The following is a 24198-nucleotide window of genomic DNA, read 5'->3' as shown; positions in this document are numbered from 1 at the left end:
GAGAAGATGGAGCTCAGTGGTTAAGCGCCTGCTTCCCATGTATGAGGCAAATATATTTGTCTCTGGGAGGGAAACTAAGCAGCTGGGGGACTGACTGTGGCATTTAGGGCCCCAGCAAGAAACTGAGGACACACTCAAACTAGGCGTTTTGAGGACCTCTTTACAACGGTTTAGGACCACTCCTCTCCCCCCTCCCCCACCTTGCTGTTTTTGTGGTCTGTGTTCATTCACTGTGTGATCTTCTGTATTTGCTTCTCTTTTTGTCTTCTCTTCTCATCTTTCTCCTCTAGGATTCACCAGGATTCAAACCTGGGGACCTATGATGCGGAGAGAGGTTCCCTGTCAATTGCGCCACCTCAGTTCCTGGTTTCTGTTGTGCCTCACCTTGAATCTCCCCTTTGTCTCTCTTTTATTGTGTCAGCATCTTGTTGTGTGGCTCACTAGCATGGGCACTGGCTCACTGTGCAGGCACTCACTCAGGCACGTGGCTTCCATGTGGGCATGTTTTTTTTTAACCAGGAGGCCCCGGGGATAGAACCGGGTCCTCCCATATAGCAGGCAGAAGCCTGATCACTTGAGCCACATCTGCTTCCCTGGCATAAAGATTCATTTTACACGGTATTCTTGCTTTGAAGCTTCTGAATTTTGTACTTTGTACACATACCAATAATAAAAATAAATCACAATCACCTTTTTAATCAAGGAATATTTATTTCTCCTCCAACCATCACTTTTACTTTCTTCTTGCACAGTCAAATTCCTTGGAAGTTTTATCTGCACTTACTGTTTTAACCTTCATTTTTCAGTCCTTTCTGTTCTCTTGACACTTGAGTGTGCCCATTTGCCAAGGTCAGTAATGTTTAACCTGCTGACTAAATTTATTTTACTTGACATTTTTGGAATATATGACACTGTTAATCTCATCCTGCTTGTTCTTTTCTTTTCTCTTTCTTTTTTCTTTATAAGAGGAGTTTTAATGAGATATATTCACATACCATATCATCTATCTAAAGTGTACAATCAATAATCACAGTGTTGTGCATTCATCACCACAAAAATTTTAGAACAACTGCATTACTTTAAAAACAAAAACACTATACCTTTAGCAATCACCTCTCAATCCCTCTATCCTTCCCCAGCCCTACATAACCACTAATCTACTTCCATCTTTATAAATTGATTTATGTTTACATTTTATATAAATGGCATCATACATACAGTATGTAGCACTTTGTGTCTGGTTTCTTTCACTGAGCGTGTCCCCTCCCCCCCCATATTAACATATAACATTAACTTAAATTACATTTGCTCAGTTTCAAAGAAAAGCAGTCTTATATATGCAATATTACCCAAATTCATGTTTTACATGAGGCTTTACTATGCTATACAGTCCCATGTTACACTTTTAAGCTTTCCTTCTAGTAATTTACATAACCTTAGTCATTCCCTTTCAACCACTGTCATACCCATATAATAGCTCTGCTAGTTACAAACATTATGTTGTGCCTGTACTTTTTTTTTTTACTTTTTAAAATTAAAGTTAATAGATCACAAAGAATGTTATATTAAAAAACATAAAAAAAACATATAGGAGGTTCCCATATACCCTGCTCCCTACCCCCCTAACCCCATCATTTTTGTAAATTGTATTTTTTTGAAGATATATACATCACACAAAAAAATGTTACATTAAAAAAATATACAAGGTTCCCGTATACCCCCCACCCTCTCACCCCACTCCTCCCACACCAACAACCTCCTCCATCACTGTGGCACACTCATTGCACTCGGTGAACACATTTTGGAGCACTGCTGCACCATATGGATAATAGTTTACCCTGTAGTTCACACTCTCCCCAGTACATTCAGTGGGTTAAGGCAGGATATATCAAGTTTCTTGAAACAGCCTCTTCCCTTGGCTTTGGCAGCCTCACCTGGTTTCCCTCCTCTCTTCTTTTCAGTTTGTTGTAAGGGCCTCTCTTTCTTTGCCCCTCCTTTGCAAAGTAGCTTGTTAGTTTATGCCCTTTTTGTGGGTACCTGGAAAAGGCCACATGATATTGTTCATCTCCCAGGCAGGGAAACAGACTAGATAAATTACCTCCTCTCCCCCATCCCACTGCCACACCTCTCCTGCCCTGTCATTTCTTCCCTCAGCTCCTGGCACTTGGGCATCTGATCAACCTCTCAGAAAGGTTATACATTACTCTCTGTTCTAATTGCTTTCTCAGAGTCTGATTTCATTTTTTTTCCTATTTCTCATCCTATTGCTGCCCCAACACTTTTATCTGCCTAGTGTCCAGATTCACAAGAATGGTGACTTGATTGGTGGATTAGGAACCATGCAACACGGGGTGACCCTACTGGGCAGAATTCTTGATCTTCCTCCTCAGCCAGTGGTCTAGATCACTGCTACTCAAAGTATGGTCTGGTGTCACCTGGACATTTTGGTAGAAATGCAGAATCGGGGGCCCCTCGCCAGAGCCCCTCACCAGAGCATTTTAACAGGATCCTTAGTGATTAATATGCACAATAACGTTTGAGAAGCACTGATCGAGTGAACCCTTGTCTGATGATCACAGCAGAGCCCAAGGTGGTACACATGGACTTCAAAGTTTAGGAAGCAATGGCAGTGGACTTGGCCCAGTGGTTAGGGCGCCCGTCTACTACATGGGAGGTCCACGGTTCAAACCCCGGGCCTCCTTGACCCGTGTGGAGCTGGCCCATGCGCAGTGCTGATGTGCACAAGGAGTGCCATGCCACACAGGGGTGTCCCCCGTGTACGGGAGCCCCATGCGCAAGGAGTGAGCCCCATAAGGAGAGCCGCCCAGCGTGAAAGAAAGTGCAGCCTGCCCAGGAATGGAGCCGCACACATGGAGAGATGACACAACAAGATGACGCAATGAAAAGAAACACAGATTCCCATACCACTGACAACAACAGAAGTGGACAAAGAAGAAGACGCAGCAAATAGACACAGAGAACAGACAACCGGGGTGAGAGGGGGTGGGGGTGGGGAGAGAAATTAATAAATAAATAATTTAAAAAAAACAACAACAAAAAAAACAAAGTTTAGGAAGCACTGATCTGGTTGTCCCTTGTCCAATCATCACAGCCAAGCTGCTGAGTCATGTGGTACAGGGCATAGCAACCTGTGCATAAGGAACTGTCTCAAGTCACTTTTCTCAAAAGGAGACAATATAATTGGCAGGCATTTGAGGCTTTGTATCTGCTTGATTTCGACACAGTTCAGGTTGGAGCCACAGACTGCTAGCCTAAAAGAAGCAATACCATGAACAGTACTCCTGGCTGACATTTGGTGTGGGAGACACAAATGTGCTAAGTGGAAATCGCACAGGGCCTCTGCCAGGAGATATGCTTGACTGTGAATCTTGGCTCTAGTCTTACCTAGCTCTGGGAAGTGAACTTGTTAATTGCCCTCTCAGGGCCCAGGCTTACTTATTTGTAAAATGGTGATATAATGCATATCTAGTACAGGATGTTTTGAACAGTTACTGAATGATATATAGTACTAATTAAGCAGGTGCTCAATAAATACTAGTCCCATTCCTTTTCCTCTTTGTAATACCTCAATTAAAATGGGTTTAAAAAAAGTCTTTGAAAAAGAAAAATAATAAATTGCTTCTAGCTTGGAGCTAATGCCTGTGGTTATGATAACAAGGTTGCCAAAACTGGTGCTAGTACTGGGAAGGGTGGAGTAAGGAAGTCCACAATGGTTCCTGAAGTCTTCACCCCATTTCACCAGCTGAAGGGGCCCATGGAGGAGAGCTGCACACAGACACACTCAGCTTCTAAGCCTTCAACCTGCTGGGGCAGGGTGGTGGGTGGAGAGGAGTGAACTTGGGATCTAGTATTGCTCAGGGAACTTGGAGGAGCCATTCTTAGAAGAGTCAGTCTCCCTGGTTTCTCTTGTTAGCCCAGCCCAGTTTCCCTCCGACTCAGTGCAGGTCACTCCTCTGGGGCTGTGGCCCCACCTCTTAGTCTTAGCATCCTCCCTCTCTGTGGCTGGATTGTACCCCTTCATGGAGCAGCACTTCCCTTTAGGACTCAGTTCGACCTCAGATGAAGAGTTGACTAAGGCTTTTATCGCGCTGACCTTCACAGTGGCAACTGCTTTCCTTGTTCCCCAAAGCTTTGTTTTGATTTTCTGATACTAAATTTTGGCTCAACTCTTAGGTCTACTGACTCCTCAGGGTCTAACTGACTCCTTTTATCTTTAAAATAGACCCTAGTTATAATAATCTACTGTCTTCTAAACTATGGGTCTGAAAACTAAAATTTAACCTATATCAGAATGGCTGAAGATTATGGTTTAGCTTCTCTTGTAGGATGTTCTTTTACCTCCACCTGCCTTTCAAAGATGTTTGCTGCAGTGTATCTCTGAAAATTTAAACCATATTTGAACCAAAGACCAGCAAGTCTCTGCTACTCACCCAGGATGCAGCAATGGGCCAGTGGCATCATTCAGTCCTGGGCTCTCAGGGGTCCTTGTCTGCAGACCTGGGGCCTGTGAGAGTGAAATGCAGTAAGTGATTTTCTGGGATCAAAATGTTAAATTTCATCTAATTTCTGACTTTGTTTTCTGGGCACAGTGCTCACCAAGTTTGATTTTCCCTTCTGCCCTCCATATTGTGCCGCTTAGACACTCAGGCAAGTAATTCTGTATCCAATACCAAACTGATGTTTTTAAAATATTGGCTTGGGAAGCGAAGTTGGCACAGTGGTTAGGGCTTCCGTCTACCACATGGGAAGTCTGTGGTTCAAACCCCAGGCCTCCTTGACCCCTGTGGAGCTGGCCCATGCGCAGTGCTGATGCACGCATGGAGTGCCGTGGCATGCGTCCCCGTGTAGGGGAGCCCCACGCGCAAGGAGTGTGCCCCGTAAGGACAGCTGCCCAGCACGAAAGAAAGTGCAGCCTGCCCGGGAATGGTGCCGCACACACGGAGAGCTGACACAACAAGATGATGCAACAAAAAGAAACACAGATTCCCATGCTGCTGACAACAACAGAAGCAGACAAAGAAGATGCAGCAAATAGACACAGAGAACAGACAACTGGGGGGTGGGGGTGGGGAGAGAAATAAATAAATCTTTAAAAAAATATATCGGCTTAACATTTACTTAGAAGAAAGACTAAATGTTTCATGGGGAAGGGCTTAGCAGGAGAATGGAGCATCAGTGGTGCCAGCCCTCCTTGTCTCCTCCAGGCTGGGAGCATTTCAGCTCTGATCTCAAGCTCGCCCACTCTGCTTCCCTTGGACAAGGCCCAGCGGCCTCTGGACCCCTCTTTCCCTGGAAGGCGGTCTGGGGATTGTAAGAAATGAAGATTATTTTAGTTTTCACATAAAGGAAGAAAATATTAGTTAATGTAACCTGGCAGCCTACTACCTCAGTCTCCCACTCCTGGATTAAACAGGAACAAAGGAAACTGTCCTATAGGCAGTAAAAAAGATGCCCATGAAAGAGCTAAGTCAATACCAATTCAGCACTAAATTCCATTCCTTATTTGGCAAAGGGGAGCAGGTAAAAACTAAAATGGTTGGAATGTGATGGCGGAAACGCATCTTTTGCAGGGGAAAGTTAAATCTTCTCGGCTAGGTTGTAACCTCTGAAGTACCCAATCTATGGAGAAACAGAGGAAGGGCTTGTGTGCTAGGCTTAGGGGTATAAATGGTGCCATTCTTCTTTGTTCGGCGCCAGCCACGTTTTCTGGTTGTGTGCCCTTCTTGCAAGATTGAGAATAAATTTTTTCTTCTCCACAATTGGGTGAGCCTTATTTTCTTCCAGAAGAAGATTTCTTTCTTACAGGATCACTTCTGTCACTCCAGCAGGCCCTTGGGTTTCACCCCTCCCAAGGTGCTCCTAGAAGACTCACTTCCAACCACACACACTACTTCTTCCTGAGAGGTCACATAAATTGCATTCCCAGTGGTACCCGGGGTCCCTCAGCAGCAGCTGGGGCTTGGGCTCCAGCCCAGGCTAGCTCTTCCACCTAATCTAGTTGGGGCTGGCATACATAGAGGACTCGCTTCTATTTTATCAACAATACAACCACACTCACTGCATGTTCTAGGAGGCTGGCGGGGTCGGGGAAGTAGAGAGAAAGGGGGAGTCCCATTCCCTCCAAGCTCTGCTTTCTCAAAGTTTTGAAGGTTATTACATCTTTTCACCTTAAGAGTGATGAAACCCAAAACGACTTTAATTTTTAAAAATTTCTATTAACGCAAACTGAATTTTAAGCTATGCATGCTTATTAAAATTTGTGCATACATTGCAAACTTCTTTGAAACATGATCCTAATGACTTTTTAAAAAATGAAATAAAAAAAAAAAACAACCCTCAACACACACACACACAACACAATGTTTTATAGATTTTCTGCACCAAAAAGAACTCATAAAACCACTTTAAAATAAATGTGTGGATCAGGGAGTTCCCTAATACTTCCCAAGGGGTATGTCGGTGGGTAACCTTCCTAGCTAGAGAACATTTTTGTTGTAACTTTCAAACCAGATCTCTCTTCATGAGCACATGACCAAGACCCAGGTCATTGTGTAACGCAATGGGTGTTTTTATGAACTATGTAACTACACAGCGCTTTCTTGACGACCAAGAACAACCTAATTCCCAACCTTAATCCGAGCCCCGGTCCCCCGCCCCCGCCGGGTGGCGTTCCTTTCCCGCATCTCCGCGCAGCTCCAGGTGAGTCTTGCGCGCTCCCCGCACTAGGACCTGCGGGAGCGAAAGCGGAGGGCGGGCCTGAGGGCGCGGCGGCCCGAGATCCGGGCCTGGGACGGCCACCTTCTCGTCCCGGCAGCCGCATTTCCAGCCACCTCCGCAGCCGTGGCCCTCGCCCTGCGGCTCGTTCCCGGGCGTGCCGCCTGGAGGCGCGGAGGCTGCCAGGCGCCCCAAAGCCCTGCAGCTCCGGCCGGGGCGGAGGCCGCCGGGCCGCGGAGATGCGGGGCGGGGACAGGGCGCGGGGTAGGTGACTTTATCCCGCCTCTGTTTCCCTGCCCTGGGGAGCAATGACATCACGCGGCCTTCTCCAGGCGCCGACACAAAGAGCGGCGCGGAGAGGCCGCTGCGGGAGGAGCCGGCGGCCGCCCCAGCCGCCCAGGGTCCCGGGGCCCCGCCGGCCAGGCCCGTCGCCCGCGGCTTGCGCCCTGCCTGTGCCGCCGCCGCCTCCTCCGACGCCGCCGCCGCCCGCGCCCTCCGCGCGTAGCTGAGCTCGCGCCGGGCCGCGCCGACCCCTTCCCATGCGGGCGGCGCGGGCCCTGGGAGGGGCGCCCGCAGCCAGCCGCGCAGCATGCACTGGGGGGTTGGCTTTGCCTCGTCCAGGCCGTGCGTGGTGGATCTGAGCTGGAACCAGAGCGTCTCCTTCTTCGGCTGGTGGGCCGGGTCCGAGGAGCCCTTCTCCTTTTATGGGGACATCATCGCTTTCCCTTTGCAGGATTACGGTGGGATCATGGCAGGGCTGGGCTCCGATCCCTGGTGGAAGAAAACCCTTTACTTGACCGGGGGAGCTTTGCTGGCCGCAGCTGCGTATCTGCTCCACGAACTCCTGGTCATTAGGTGAGCGGGAGAGAGGGCCCCACGCAGGGGCCCGGAGAGGGACACCGGCCAGGGCAGGGCTGGCGCGACGGGGGTCGCGTGCCAGCCCCTCGGTCACTCCGTCCAAATGCCCACGCGTCCTACCTATACCTATCCCCAGAGGCAGTCCGTGGTCATCAGGCCGTGAGGGGCAGTTTTAGAGTTGACAGGAGAATTAACTGGTGTTGGGAGGGAAAACATTTGTCTGCCAACCTTTCGGTGCTATAAGCAAGAACGCTCTGGATCACTAGTCATTATCGAGCAAAATGGTCTATTATGGAATGTCTTTAGTAAAATCCCTAGTGCAACGTGTGTTCAACGATAGAATTAAGCCTCGTAGAAATACAAAACCCGCTTTCTTGAAATGCCTTATTTGTTTATAGGTAATAATGCGGGAATATTATCTTCATTTTTTACGGAAAGATGAATTCTCCACTGTCTTTCCCCAAATGTCAACATCAGGAGGCTGAAATTGCAAAAGCCCCAGTAAGCTCTGGGTCCCTGTTGAGTATGTGTGTCCAGTGTAGTGATGTGCAGTTTTGGTATGTTAACTTGGTTATCAGGTTATTTGGTATTTAAAGCTAATCGCCATGTTCAGATTTAAATGTATTGTTGTGTGAGCAGTAGCTCTGAGGACAGGTTTAGCACAGGGGCGTGTTTCACATAGCAAGGAGTCCCCCAGTGCTGTAAACAGTTGCATCTGCTGCAGCAGAATGTTTACAGGATTGATTGGGAAATACAGAAAATGGAGGCCCCTGCTGTTGTACATTCAACCAGACATGAGACCGTTCAGTAAGGTAATACTATAGGTTATTGGGAGAGTTCTTGGGCTAATTGTTATACATCAATTTAAGGTTAAAATTTCCCTGATCTTGAACCCTCTGTCACTGGAAGATTACCAGAAGCCGAGCAGTTTTGAACAGCCTTTTGGCCAGTTATTTTCTCAGAGCAAGAGATGTGTCCACAGTGCCTTTTTCCAGTGGGGGAATCCTGCACAATAAGCTATAAGCAAAGGCAGCGATAGGTGACCTCTAACAGACCTGCAGGGATTCCAGCCCGGCCTTGTGGCAACGTATTTAGGTATTCTGAATATTTCCAGTCCTTGAGAGGTTGGGAAATCTTTTAAGTTTGAAGAAATATATTGGTTTCCATATGATTTCTCTGTAATTGAGAAGTTTTATTTTAAGCTGATTATTACCTGTTTGTTTCTCTCACCTAGCACAGTGCCTTGAATCTAGTTGAACTAAATAAAACATTTGCAAATTGAATGATCTCTCTAGATTTTATATTTAGGCTAGAACTCTGTTTCAAGTTAGGTTTCAGACTAAAAGAACTAAACAACTAAAACACACGTGCAGTAATTTTAATGGTAACCCAGGCATTTCTCAGTTATATTTCAGTTCAAAGCTTTTTGAAGCTTCCGAGCCCACCAAATTTCCACTTTGTGGAAGAAGCAAAGGCAGAGTTTGACCAGATTGAGTCTAAAACATTGCCTCAGTGACCTTGCAGAAATAACGGGAACATAAAACTCACCCTGGGAGGGGACAACACCCTGGTAGGGGTGGTCACTGGACACGGAAGAACCCTCTGCCCACAGATACCTTCTTCTCACTTAGGGGACTACAAACCTCAGCATAGGACACTTACTTAGGTTAAGGCAAATCATTTGGATAAGTCCTTGGCTTATATACTTTTGCTTCTATACAAATGTTTAACTAGAACAGGGAAACCCTGTTATGATGTAAATGATAAAAGTGACTGCCTATTTTTGAGCGCTTAGTAGGAACAATGCTTGTAAGTGCTTTACATGCATTCCATGAGGCATGATCCTCATCTTATAGATCAGGAAATTGAGGCTGAGGGAGGTTAAATACCTTACCTGAGATCACATGGTATGTGAGAGTGGTAGAATCCAAATCTGGGAAGGTGTGTCCGCAAAGCCTGCGCTTGTTCCCACTGCCTCCTAGCACGTACCAATTCTCAAATGTCTTGCTGGGGGAAGTGGCCGAGAAAAGCAGTCTGTTGGGGCATTGCTCAGGGGAGACGGGCACTGGGGGAGAGGCTGAGTTTCCTACAAATCCCAGGGACACAGAGAAATGAGGGCAAAATGACAATGAAGAGGGTGGATGGCTGAGGTTTCAGAGGTTACATGAGAGGATCCTCCATTTGAGGAAAAATCTAAGTTTTAGTTACCTTTGTAGTTAAGGTGAAAAAACAAAACAAAACCTGAAATATGTGGGGTGGAAAATACACTTTGAAGTGGCTGCACTGTCTGAATTCGCTGGCAGTTGCAAACTCTTTACCACCTTACTTGGATTTTCTACTGTGTAGACTTACCCTCAAACTATCACTATGCTTCCAGTGTGGAGAGTAAAGTTGACAGGTGAGAATTATTTAGAAAGTTTAATTAATGAATATGACCAAGGGTATATCATTGACTTTATCATTGTTTTTCCACCACATTATTTTTAAACGAACATTGTCTAGCCCTCTATTGTCCCTGGGTGGAGATAGCCTTGTATCTATGTTAGATTTAATCAGGCATTTGGAAATTTGTTGTTTGTAAATTGAATGACTAAGTAATGACTTCATTCTTAGTAGCTGATCTGCCCTTTTGGCACATGGGCTCAGCCTGCCCTAGAAAACTTTGTTAAGGAATTAAAGCATCACATGAGTCAATGTCAAGTCTTTATAAACTAATGGCTAATCAGCCATAAACAGAGGCAAGGTCTTCTATGATGTTTGTACCAACGTGAGTAGGAGCTAGTCTTGATGCTCTATGGTGTTTTCTTATATATACTTTATTTTAAGGCCATTTTGACAACTCACCTCATCTTCTGATCTGAAGCTAGAGAGAGGTTTCTTATGTGTGAAGGGAGGGCTCTGGAGCCAGGTTGTCTGGGTTCAAATCCAGACTCTGACTTTAACCAACCATGTAACCTTGGATACAATGGTAAACTTCTTGGTTACTTGGTTTCCTTTCTTGTAAAACATGGGGATGATAAATAGCCTTTTTCATACAGTTGATTAAATGAGTTAACAAATGTGAAGTGCTTAGACCAGGGTTCAACATATAGTGAGCATTCAGTAAAAGTTAGCCATCATTAGCTTTTAGAAACTTTCATCAGAAAGTCCTGCAGGCTTGCATGGTGTGAGCCAACTTGGCTATGTTAATAAAAATAACTGAAGAATTGGCCAATTTGATATAGATTAAGTCTTAAAGGCTTGGAAATTGGAGTTTTAGACTTTAAGTCAGTATTCCTTGGCAAGTTATTTAAACTCTCTGAACTTCACTTTCCTGTCTACTGTAAAATGTAAGTAAAGTATGACATACTAAATTTAAACTACAATAAAAATGACCACTGTATACTATTTTTGTCAGAATTGCATAAGTTAATATATGTGATGTATATAAAGTCATTGGTATGTGCTTTTCACATCACATTCATTTTAATGACATGGCCAAATTGACAGTTAAAATTAGGTCCTTCTGGAGAGTGGAGCAGGGGCTTAAAGTTTTGCCTGGATAACTTACATAAAAATACTACTTTGTGACTTGAATTATTTGACTTAACAAATTCAGGTAATTGTCAAATCAATAATTTGTTCTGTAGGAGTATAGTCTAAGCAGTTTCTTGATTTGTAATATCTGATCTACACATTAACATCTCAATGAAAATCTTTTTATAGTGAATATTGCTAGAAAGCAGCAATATTTTTATTCCTTTGACTAAGAGGAACAATATTTTCAAATTTCAACTCTTAAAGTTAAAAAGGCATTTAGGTGGTAAACTTCCCCAAAAGTTTCTTTTACAAAATGAAGATACTTCAGTAAATGAGCTTCAGTAAATGATGATAATACACAGAGCTTATCCTTGCTTGGTTAGAAGTGGGTGTGGAATTACACTGGGAATGATATGAGGGAACTAGAGGCTCAAGAAATACCAAAAGGAAGTGGAGATTTATTTCACGGGAAATGTTTAGGTAAAATGAAAGCTGGAGATTGCAAAAGATTCTGGAGGAATATAGGAGTGGGTGTATAAGTTGATGAAATGACCTTTTGGTAGTTTAAGGGGTTAAGACTCTATCTCTTTGGGTGGGAATAAATTTCACCACTCCACATTAATATAATGCTCGATGGCTTTCCTTGTTTAATCCTCACAGTAATCAATGCAGAATCAGTACTGCCGTCAGGTTCCGGGTGAGGAAGGAGGAGAGGTCCAGGCTAAGATGTCAGAAGGCAGCAGAGTTGTGGATTCCCTGCAGAACTTCCCAGAGCAAATCTGCACTGTTTTGTCTTGCTCCTCTGGGTGATTAGATAATTTCATGGTATGGTCTAGTGGTCACGAACACAGGCTGTAACATAGGTTCAGTCTACATTCTGCCATTTACTATCACTGTGACTTTGGGCAAGTTAACCCTCCATTCCTCAGTTTCCTCATCTATAAAATGTGGATAATAACAGTACTTACTGAATTAGGTCATTGTCAGAATTAAATGAGATAATACCTGTGAAGCTCTCAAAACAATGCCTGCCACATAGTAAGTGTAGCTGGTGGAGAAGAGGTGGACCTGTCCCAGAAAATACTCATCTGCCCATAGATGAGAAGATAACAGAAAGGGTGATATGTAGTTAATTCTGAGTCCTTGGGGTCACGGTAATATCAGAGTTTGTAATCTTTGAGTTTTGGCTAAGATTTGAGGTAAGCTCCTGTAACAAATATCTGCTTGTTCATTGAGGAGCTATGGCCCAGGGTTTTCTCAGGAACTAAGGGAAATAAATGTATAACCCATGGCTTGTTCTTTATTTCTGTTTTGGTTTTGACAGGAAACAGCAAGAAATCGACTCCAAAGATGCTATTATTTTGCATCAGTTTGCAAGACCTAACAATGGTGTTCCCAGTTTATCTCCTTTCTGTTTGAAATTGGAAACTTATTTAAGGATGGCAGATTTACCTTATCAGGTACTTGTGTGCAAACATGTTTTAATCTTGTGACAGCAGTATTGGTTAGAGGGAGAAGTATTTAATCTCAAAACTGTGGAAAGAGGGTAGGGTATGAAATTAGCAGTGCCCAGTCCTTAGTATGATGGAGGTGCTTGATTCAAGGGTCTGTTGATTTCTACATCCAGTTTAATGTTGGCTCAAAAGGGTACGTCACTTTTGAGGGATTCAGGGCCTTGTCATTTTTCCTTGATGTAGAGTATGCTTTGGTTATGATTTTGGTTGGGTCTACTGGGTGGCTGTAAATGAGGGTGGATGTGCCATTGCCACTGACAGCATTATATTTTGTCTCTCATGAATCATGGGGCAGAGGGCCCAGCAGGCCACTGCATATGGAGTTGTAGATATTGTTTTGTTTTATTTATTTTTTAATCCTCAATTTTATTTATTTACTTTTCAATAAGTTTAAATCCTTGAGGGGTACAGCATCACATGGATTCAGTGTCCAGTGGCCTTAGCTGGAAGGTTGCTTTGGAACTTAGCTCGAACCATGCCACTATTTTTCCATGAGCATGAGTTGCCTTTCCCCAGATTACTCTTTTTTTTTAGGTTTGCTGCCAGGAGTCACTGTGTTGTTTTTTGCTTTGTACACATTAGCACATATCTTGCCCAAATAGAATTCAGTTTCATCTCGGGCATAAACACCTTCAATTTTAAGAAGGGCTGTGTGCTCCCTCTGGTTCCGGGGCCCCCACTTATAGCCAGCAAAAGTGGCTTTGGACCACAGCCTTCCGGACATATTTGCCGTTTTAGAATCCTGTTCCCAGCAGGCCTTAAGACAAAACAAAAATTCCGTTTAAAATCTTGCAATGCAACTCTTCCACGGTGCTTTCTCTAGTTTCTTAAGCATGTTGGGCAAAGTCCTTTTTGATAGAGACATTTCATATAGATAGAGTATGGGGAAATATAAGTTTGCCATAACATTTACATGATGTGCAGTCGCCACAGGCTCCAAGATGGTGGAAAGAGAGTTGTAGATACTGTGAGAGCCTTTCCATAGTGCTCCACATTCTGACTTTGAGAGACTTTCAGGAAAATGCTGTTCATTTCAGCATTTAAGTGTGAATAGAGAAATATATTTAAAGGTATATATTTCTCTCTAAGTATTGCTTTAGCCATGTATATTAGTTTGCCAAAGGAGTGCTATGCAAAGTACCAGAAATCTATTGACTTTCATTAAATTTATTTATTTGGGATAAAAGCTTACTGTTACAAGGCCCTAAAAAGTCCAATTCAAGGTTGCTTTCTCACCAAAATCAGTTGCCATGTGTTGAAGCAAGATGGTCACTGATCTCTGCCTGGTCTCTCCTTCCTGGGCTTCCTCTTCCTCTGAGACTCCATGGGCCCAGCTTCTTGTGATCTCAGCTATAGGCTGGCCTAGAGCTTGTCTCTCAGGGCTTCCTGTATCAGTCTTGAGTCTCTTCCCAAGGTCAGCTGTAAGCTATCAGGCAAATGGCTTATCTCTTACAGGGGCCCCAGGATCAAAAATGACAAGAGGTCTCTCTTCCCAGGTGTCTTCTTGAGTAGTGTCTGTTTATATCAGCCCACCCAGGGGGCAGGGACTCAACCTGAATTAAACCTAACTGACTTAGCCCAATCAGAAGTCCTAAATTGATTTTTATCAGGTAAACTTAATCAGGCCCCTCACTGAACTGGATATTATCAAAGGGTATCTCCCCCTGAGGAATAGATTAGTTTACAACATAATCTTTCTCTTTTTGGGATACACAAAAATAATCTCAAACTGTCATACCATGTCTCACAAATTTGACCTGTTGTGTTTTCATTGTCATTCATTTCTATGTGTTTTTAAGAAATTCCCATGTTTTTCTTTTTAGCTGAGTTCTGCCATATAGAATTTTAAAAAAAGCTTTCATTTTGTTATTGATTTCTAGTATTATGGTCAGAGAAGATAGTCCCTATGATATTGATTCCTTGGAATTTACTGTGGCTTTACCCTAGTGTGTGGTTAATTTTTATAAACGTTGAAAAAGTTATATGTTCTCTGGGTGTAGAGCTTTCTCTATATATCTACTTGCGTGACATGTATGTTATTTATACCTTTCATAGCTCTACTTATTTTTTCCTGTCTACCTGTTCTAGCAGTTTCTGAAAGAAGTACATTAAAATATCCAAGTGTATTTATTGATTTATCTCTTGTTCTTACCATTCTTCAGTTCTGGTTTATATGAGTGTTTATATATTTCAGTTTATGTTTTTAGCTGCATATCATACAAAAGATTATATCTTATATTCTATTGTCTTTTTTCCCAGTAGGTAGCATCATACTTTGATCCTTATGATTTTTAAAAAATCCCTTAATTCTATTTTATCAGATGTTATGATTGCTTCTCTAGCTTTCTTTTAGTTCATATTTGGTTAGGATAGCTTTCTCTGTCCTTTCATTTTTCAACCATTCTGTAGTTTGTTTTATGGTGGTCTCTGTTTTTTTATATTTGTCTTGCCTAGGCAGTATATTACTTTTATCCAGTCTGAGAGTCCTTTAATTGGTGAGTTTAACTCATTTACATTTATTGTAATTGCTTTTATTATGACATATCTAATAACTTATTTTATATGTTCTCCTTACTGTACTTTAAATTTATTCTCATTTCTGCTTTCAAATGGAGAGAGAAAAATTTTTTTCCTTGTAATTTTTTCTTTAAATTTATAAACTATACATTCTGTTTTCATTTTCTTGCTTGATCTTAAAACTTGTATTTGTGTTTATTTTCTCCTATTCTTTCTTAAATGTATCAAATTCTATACTTATCCTCTAAACAAGAACTTTAGCAGTTTCTTAGATTTCTTGGGTTTCTCCCTTTCTTCCAGTCCCCATCCCAGTTCTGCTGCTGTTTGCCATATATCTTATGCTCTAGGATTTATTTTTCTTTTTGACTATTTCCTTGATGAGTATTTTCAGAGAGAGCACCTTTGCGTTCTTCAGTGCAATCTTCAGTGCCTTTGCATGCCTGAGAATATCTTCATTATGCCCTCACATTTGAAAATTCTAAGTTTGAAGTTCTTTTCCCTTCAGTACATTAAAAATATTGTTCCATTGCTTTTTTAAAAATTAATTTTTTGAAATATATCATCCACACACAAACATACATAAATAGTAAGTGTATAGTAATACTTGTGAACTTACAAAGCAAACACATGTAACTTCATACAAGACTCTCTTAACTCACCCTACCACCAACACCTTACATTGTTGTTAACCTTTTTAACTAATGATTAAAGAGGATTGTCAAAATATTACTACTAACCAGAGTATTTCCCCCAACCCTCCCTATTATTATTATCTTTTTGCCATTTGTATATGAACATACATAAACAATTAAGTGTACGGTAAAAGTTGTGAACTTACAAAGCAAATATGCATAACATCGTACAGGGGTCCCCTACATCAACCCTCCACCAACACCTTGCATTGTCATGAGATGTTTGTTACAAATTATGAAAGAATATTGTCAAAATCTTACTACTAATTATAGTTCTCATCTTATATTTGATGTGTTTTTCCCCCAACCCACCCTATTATTATTTTTTAAATATATTTTTTACGACAGAAGTTGTAAACTTATAAAACAATCATGCACATATGCAAAATTCCCAAGCAACACCCCTCTATCAACATACCACACTATGGTGGAACATTTGTTACAGATAAGATAATATCATCTGATTGTTACCATGTCCATAGTATACATTTGGCTCACATTTTTCCATACTGCCCCATTATCAACACAGTAATACATCTTTGGCATAGATGCAAGAATATTATACTATTACTGCTAACCACAGTCCACAGGTCATTCCAGTTGTATTTTTCCCATGTGTTCCCAACACCCTGCAGTAGTGATATACATTTGCTCTAGCTCACAAAGGACATTCTTGCATTTGTACCATCAACTACAATTCTCATCCACCTCTTTGTTTACTGTACTATTCAGTTCCTAGATTATTTTCTAGCATTCTGTCAATTGGCATTTACATCCCTACCATTTTCAGCCACATCCCTATTTATAAACTAGCTATTACTATTTTTACCATCCATTCTATACATTTCCATACTTTTAAAGTAAAGCTTATTAAAAACATACATTAAATATCAGTAGTCCATCTCAGTCCTTCTCCTATCTCCATTAAGAATCCACCACCTACCACCAGGTCTTGAAGATATTTTACTACAGTTTCTTCTAAAAGTTTTATGGTTCTTACTTTTATTTTTAGGTTTTTCATCCATTCTGAGTTAATCTTTGGATAAGGTGTGAGATAGAGGTCCTTTTTCCTTCTTTGGCTATAGATATCCACTTTTTTCAGTACCATTTTGCTGAATGGACTGTTCTGTCTGAGCTGCATGGGTTTGACAGGCTAGTCAAAAATCACTTGACCATACATGTGAGGGTCTGTTTCTGAGCCATCAGTTTGGTTCCATTGGTCTATGTATCTGTCTTTATGCCAGTACCATGCTGTTTTTACCGCTATATGACTTGGTAGTATGATTTAAAGTCCAGAGATGAGGGTTCGCTTTTCCTTTTAAGATGTTTCTGGCTATTCAAGACCCCTTACCCTTCCAAATAAATTTGATAATTGTGTTTTCAATTTTTTTTTTAATGCTGCTGGAATTTTTATCAGGGTTGCATTGAATCTGTATATCAATTTGAGTAGAATTTACATCTTAATGATATTTAGTCTTCCAATCCATGAGCATGGCATGTTCTTTCAGTTATTTAGGACTTTTTTGATTTCTTTTAACATTGGGTTGCAGTTTTCTGAATACATGTGCTTTACATCATTGGTTAAGTTTATTCCTGACTATTTGAGTTTTATCTGTCATATTTTATTTTCACCACTCTTGATACTTTCAGTTACTTTTATTGATATAATCTTCATTTCTAGACTCTCTTCCAGGCCTCTCCTGTCTTTTCAGGCTCTAGTACACCCTTTAGTATTTCCTGAAAACCTGGGCTCTTGCTTAGAAATTCTCTGTTTCTGTTTATCTGTAAATTTTCTAATCTTATCCTCATTTTTGAAAGACAATCTTGCTGGATATAAAATTCTTGGCTGGAAGTTTTTCTCTCATAATATCTTAAATATATCAGACCACTGTCTTCTCCATGGTTTCTTGTAAGAAATCAGCACTTAATCTTATTGGGTATCCCTTATATGTTATGCATTGCTTTTCTCTTGCTGTTCTCAGAATTCTCTTTGTCTTTGGCATTTGATATTCTGATTAGTATGTGTCTTGGAGTTCGTCTATTTGTTTTTTTTCAGATGGGAGTATGTTGTGCTTCTTGGACATGGATATCTATGTCCTTCAGTAGGGTTGGGAAATTTTCTACCATTATTTCTTTAGATATTCCTTCTGCCCCTTTTCCCTTCTCTTCTCCTTCCGGGACACCCATGACACGTATGTTTGTACATCCTGGCTGTCATTTCATTCCTTAGACCTTGTTCAATTTTTTCCATTCTTTTCTTCATCCGTTCTTTTGTATGTTCACTCTCAGAGGCCATTTTTTCAAGTTTACCAATCCTTTCTTCTTCCTCCTCAAATCTGCTATTATATGATTCCAATGTTTTCTTAATTTCATTTATTGCGCCTTTCATTCCCATAAGATCTGCTGTTTTTGTATGCATGCTTTCAAATTCTTCTTTGTGCTCATCCAGTGTCTTCTTAATATCCTTAATCTCTTTAGCCATCTAATTGAATTTATTAAGGAGATTTATTTGAACATCTATGGAGGCTTATCTTATTCCTTAACCAGGCCATATGTTCCTGTTTTCTTGGTGTGGATTGTAATTTTTGGTTGGTGTCTTGGCATCTGGATTACTAAAGTATTTATTCTGGGTGCATTTTTTCTCTTTAGTTTAGGGCTTCCTGCCCTTTCTCCCTTGCTGGTTGTACCGTAGGAGCCAAGGATGTAATTGGTGCTATAAACTGTGGAGGCTCAAGCTGCCCTCATTGCCCCAGGGATAGATGAAGCTTCTCCCAACTTTCCCCTTTCCCAGAGGTAGGGACAGAGTCACAGTTGTGGGGAATAATCCAGGTCGTGTAGGCCTGAGAGACTGATGAAGCTTCATGCTCTTTTCTCCCCTGTCTGGGGCTGGGATGGAGCTTCAGGGGTGGGCAGCAATCTATGCAGTGTGTGTCCAAGATGACCACAGTTGCCCCAGTAGACTTCCACTTATTCAGTTTGTGCCAGCCAAAGGTACCCTCAGTTACCTAGATAGATTGGTGCTGAGCTAGCCAGTCTGTTCCCTGCCAGAGGTGGGACTGAAGCCTGGGCTAGGGCTGCAGGCTGATCTGGGTGAAAGAAATTGGTTCCTACCATCACTGTGATATTTGGTCAGGTTGGCCTCCCCTCAGGCTGGGGGTGGAGTCAAAATGGCAGCTGGGACTAATTCACACCCCAGCTGTTCCTAGGCTTATTCCTTAGCCATCCAAGTCTACCAATTAGTACCTGAAATCTGTAGCTGACTGTCTCCTCCTCCTCTGTTTTTGGGAAATGGAGCTGCCAATTCCAGCCACAGAACTGCTCCTGGGGCGGCTTGCACCACCAGAGTAGGACCGACCTCCCTCGCTTGGCTGGCAATTTCCCAGAGAGATTGGCACAGATCCCTGCAGTTTCCTCCCTGTCAGAGGTGGCACTGGGGCCTGGGCTAGAGCTGCAGTCTAATCTGGATGGAAGGAAGCTGCCATGTTACTATGCACTCCTCCTTTGCTTTTTGTATCTGGTTTGTTACTGAAAAATCTGATGTTAATTTGATTCTTGTTCTTTCACTTTCTCTCTGGAAGTTTTTAGAATTTGCTTTTAATCCTAATATTATTAAATTTCACTATAATGTGCCTTGAGTGTACATTTATGGATCCTGTTTGTTCTTTATAATCTCTCTCTTTTTTTTTGATATCTCTCCCCTTCCATCCCCCCCCCGCCAGTTGTCTGTTCTCTGTGTCCATTTGCTGCATGTTCTTCTTTGTCTGCTTCTGTTGTTGTCATTGGCACCAGAATCTGTGTCTCTTTTTGTTCTGTCATCTTGCTGCGTCAGTTCTCTGTGTGTGTGGTGCCATTCTTGGGCAGGCTGAACTTTCTTTAGCGCTGGGTGGCTCTTCTTATAGGGTGCACTCCTTGCGCATGGGGCTCTCCTCTGTGTTGGACACCCCTGCGTGGCACGGCACTCCTTGTGTGCATCAGCACTGCATGTGGGCCAGCTCCACACGGGTCCCATGTGGTAGACGGATGCCCTATCCATTGGGCCAAGTCCACTTCCCTATAATCTCTTTTAATTTGAGGTCTTTCATCTCTTTCTCTCTTTCTCTCTCTTTTTTAATAATCAAAGGGTTTTAATATAATCACAATGTTGTGCATTCATCACCACAAAAAATTTTTGAACCATTTCATTACTCTAAAAAGAAAAATTCCATACCCCCTTAGCATGCCTTCCCCAGCCCTACACAACCACTTATCTAATTTTGTCTTTACACATTGATATATATTTACACTTTATATAAATTGAATCATACAATATTTTACACAATATATTTATTTCAGAGTAATGCAATCATACAGTATTTGTCCTTTTGAATCTGTCTTGATGCACTCAATGTGATGTCCTCCAGGTTCATCCATGTTGTCATACGCTTAGCATTCTGCGGTATTACTAATTTTCTTCATGTATTTCCTCTTCTTGTTTGCTCTCCACCTCTTCTTTTCTATTCCCTATTATCTAGCCACTAGTCCTTTTGCTTTTATTTTCCATGTTTCTGACCTCCAAACCTTATTTCTTTTCTGCTTCTTTCTGTGAGAAATCCTCTCTCTGACTTTCCATTGCCTTGATCTGTTTTCTTGTATCCATTGTGCTATTTAGCTCATCTATTATGTTCTTTATTTCAACATTTATAATTTTCTTCTTAATATTTCTACTTGGCTTGTATTTCTGGTCTCTTCTTTTGTCTTTTGAATGATATTTATAATGCTAATTAAAATTTTAGTGTCCCAAAATTTCTTTCATGTCATATATATTCAGTCTGTTGTTCTTCTCTTATAATGGTAGTGGCTCCTTAGGTATCTAGTTATACCTGTGTGAGGGCAACTGTTTTCCAGGGCTATCAGTTTCCCTGCCTGAGAATTTGTACTGGGCTGTCGGAGTTGCGAACCTGAAGGGTATTGGGAATGAAAGATAAAGAGAGATTGGGATCAGGGGATCTGAGAGCATTGATTTCTCAAGCTCATCAGACAAATTTATTAGTCTCAGGGGCTTGCTTATATACCCCAATAGGTCATGAGAAGCAGGAACTTTCCTAGATAACTATTACCACTAGCAGGAACTATTCTAGACAACTCTTACCATTAGCTCATTCTAAATAATAGAGTGGATTAGATAGAAACCAAAGCTCACAATGTTATATTATGTTATTGAAACAAGTATACTCATGAATCTTCTTGCCCATGTGGTCCTGTGCTATCAAGTCCTGGTTCTGCCAGGTTGTTACATCCGTGCTATCAAGTCCTGGTTCTGTCAGGATGTTACTTCTCCCTGCATGTGCACCTCTAGGGACAGCATACCCCGTTGTCAAGGAAGTAACTTGCTATTATGGAAACAACATGCCTTTGTTTCCCACATTTCCCCCTTTTTGTTTTAGTCAGGGTGGTTGTGCCTGTCTTAGGTTGCCCTCCTCTGAGAGTCTTACCCATCATTGACTACCAGCCAAGCACTCTGACCATGGGGAACTATATCAGATGTTTTGCAAGTATCAAATTATTAGCTTGTCCCATCGCATCAACATGGTGCAGTCTTCGGCATACTTCTCATCCCAGGCAAGCAACAATAATCAGCAACAAGATTAGCACACAAAGTCCTATTCCTAATGCTGACAAAAAATGTTGAGACTTCCACCAATTTACTGGATTAAACTTATTGAAATGAGAAATCAAATCATTAAAGATATCCTTATCTTCAGCTACATAAATTTGATTATGAGACATTTCTAATATCTTTTTTCTGTAATTCTTCTATTTTTATGACATATTACCTTTATGACCTTTCAAATGATTTTTAATCTTTTCCCAATCAAACATAGAATTATTTTAAGCAAGTGGAGTAATACAAAAGTTACTTTCATTCCAATCACATTTCATTCCCCTAAGTAGATTTAAGTTATATACTTGATCTCCAAGATGTAAAACTGCTGATTCAAAATCATTAACTCTACTGTTTAATTCTCCATCAATATATTCTTGACTATGCCATAAGTCACTAGCATTCTTATGCCAATCATGCACATATTGTTGGGTCTGCACCGTCTCATGCAAGGCCACTGTAGCTGTAGTAGCAGCTGCAGTGACACCAATCAGTCCTAATATGCCAGCTATTATCAGTCCCACAAATCGCTTCGAGCGCTTCAGGATTTCTTGAGCCATATGGAACAGCAGTTGACTCTCAGGTGACGATTGCCAAATTCGGTTCAGTTGCACTGGGATCCACACTCCCCACCGCCTTCGAGCCATCGTAATGAAATCTGCATTCTGTAAAATGTTCTCAGACAAACAAGTATGCAAGGCCCCACTTTTTATAAAATAGAGCATTCTCAGTTATGGTTAATTTTCCGATCACAAACATATAAGGATCTCTTACACACGATTGAAAATGATGAATTTGATCTAAATGCAGATATTGACCATTCTTACTATTATTCCCAATCCATTCTATAATAGGAGCTATTCCTAGAAAAATTTTCCACAAATTCTTCTGTTTATGTATAGATGTAATGTTACACCATGGAGAAGGGATCCATTTCCCTTTATATTTCCAAATACTATTATTTTTGGTAAATATTATTTTTTCATCCAAATCAAGGGATTCATGAAAAGTATATTGCATATTACTAATTTGCTATCCTTTACTATTTAGACCATACCAAATAAATCTGCCATTATGTGGAGAGGGTCTCCCCATTGGGGCACTCTCCCACACTATTCCATAGGAATTATTAAAAATGACAGATCCTCTTCCCATATGGCACTCTTGCCATCCTTCTTTATCCCTACTTTCTTTTTGTGGACAATCATAAGAAGGATTTTTGGTCATTATAAAATTGTAAGAGGGAAATAAAGTCACAATAGACTGAGTATTATTATTTTTGAAGATAATCATGGTCTGATTTCTAACATACATACAGGAAGGATGGTTACCAATGCATAAGAGTCAATGATCAAATGGTAATATGAGATTATAGATTCTTTGTCCTTCTTCATGGGGTTTAATTGGTAACCGATCATCAGTTGGTCCAGGGAATATATGGGTCTTATTCAGATAAATAGGAAAGAATGGATCTTTCCAGGTTAACACTCTAAGTAATGGGGGGTTAGGTATATAGGCCCAATAAGTGTAATTACCTGCAGCTTCCTCATTACTTACCATCACCATCATCAGAAGTTGTAGGAGACCCTGTCTCTTCATTTCGAGGTTTAATTCTCTTCGCAGGTAGCCAAATTTGTTCTCCATTTTCTGAAATGATAAGAGCATAAACTCGCCCCCATACTTTAATCCTGCCTTTTTTCCATTCATTAGTTAAAATATCTTTCCAGAATATTGGTTGGTCTTTATTTCTAATGTCCACTGTAGATGTTTGACATTTTCCAAAGTGACATTCTGCAGGTGTCAATGAATTATAAACATTAAGAAAATTTAAAGTAAATAAAGCTTTTGCCAATTGATCTTTTGGTGTTATAATATCATCATCTCCCCCTTTTTGTTTTAGAAGCATAGTTTTTAGGGTATGATGGCTGTGTTCAACTATGGCTTGACCTGTAGGATTATAAGGAATACCAGTAACATGCTCTATAGCATACATAGAACAAAAACAAGCAAAAGACTTACTGATGTAAGAAGGACCATTATCAGTTTTAATTTTCAAGGGGCATCCCATCACAGCAAAAGCAGACCATAAATGGGAACGAACATGATGAAAACGTTCACCACGTTGTGCAGTAGCCCACAAAAAATGAGAGTAAGTATCAATGCAAAAGTGGACATATCGTAGTTTACCGAATGATGGTATGTGAGTAACATCCATCTGCCACAGTTGATTAGGAGCCAGGCCTCTGGGATTAGTCCCAGCTTAAAAAGGCACTGTAGTTAAGGGTCCACAGGTAGGACAGGTGCGAATAATTCCTTGAGCTTGATGTTTTGTTAATTGAGGAAATGTATAAGTCCCTTAGTATTAATGTGAGTCAGTGCATGATATTTACTGGCATCTTGCAAACATCCTGCTAATAAATCAGCTCTTGTATTTTGGGTGGCTAGAGGACCAGGAAGGGAAGAATGAGACCGGATATGAGTAATATATATGGGCTGATTTCTTTGCCAAATGAGGGCTTGAAGGTTGGCAAAAAGTTGAGACAATTCACCAGTAATAAAAATATGAGCTGTTTCAATATGACCTACAGTTAAACACACATATTCCGAGTCAGAGACAATATTCAAGGGTTTTTGAAACATTTGTAAAACCTTAATGACGGCTGAAAGCTCTGTGCGTTGATGGTTGGGCTATGCACATAGCCCTGAAAAGCACTGCAAAAGT

General features: G+C 41.2%; 1 protein-coding gene and 1 long non-coding RNA gene across 5 annotated transcripts in view; one reads left to right on the top strand and one right to left on the bottom strand.

The window, feature by feature from the left end:
• Positions 1-697: 697 nt before the first annotated feature.
• LOC131280415 (uncharacterized) lies at positions 698-6213 on the bottom strand. The gene is made up of 3 exons (XR_009187998.2): positions 5140-6213; positions 4452-4525; positions 698-2037 (listed from the first exon to the last, which is right to left on the bottom strand). It is a non-coding gene; the product is annotated as an uncharacterized lncRNA (long non-coding RNA).
• A 357-nt stretch (positions 6214-6570) lies between these two features.
• Positions 6571-24198, top strand: part of FAXC (failed axon connections homolog, metaxin like GST domain containing) — an 85731-nt gene continuing 68103 nt past the window's right edge. Inside the window, exons 1-3 of one of the 4 annotated variants that reach the window (XM_058307173.2) lie at positions 6571-6720; positions 7469-7590; positions 12437-12572. In XM_058307173.2, the coding sequence (XP_058163156.1) occupies positions 7484-7590; positions 12437-12572 (243 nt within the window). In that variant the 5' untranslated portion in view covers positions 6571-6720; positions 7469-7483. The other 3 variants (XM_058307174.1, XM_071218605.1, XM_058307172.2) reach the window with 3 other exon arrangements.

Source organism: Dasypus novemcinctus, chromosome 11 (genome assembly GCF_030445035.2).
Source record: "Dasypus novemcinctus isolate mDasNov1 chromosome 11, mDasNov1.1.hap2, whole genome shotgun sequence".
NCBI classification, from domain to species: Eukaryota; Metazoa; Chordata; class Mammalia; order Cingulata; family Dasypodidae; genus Dasypus; species Dasypus novemcinctus.
This window is presented reverse-complemented; position numbering and strand designations above follow the sequence as displayed.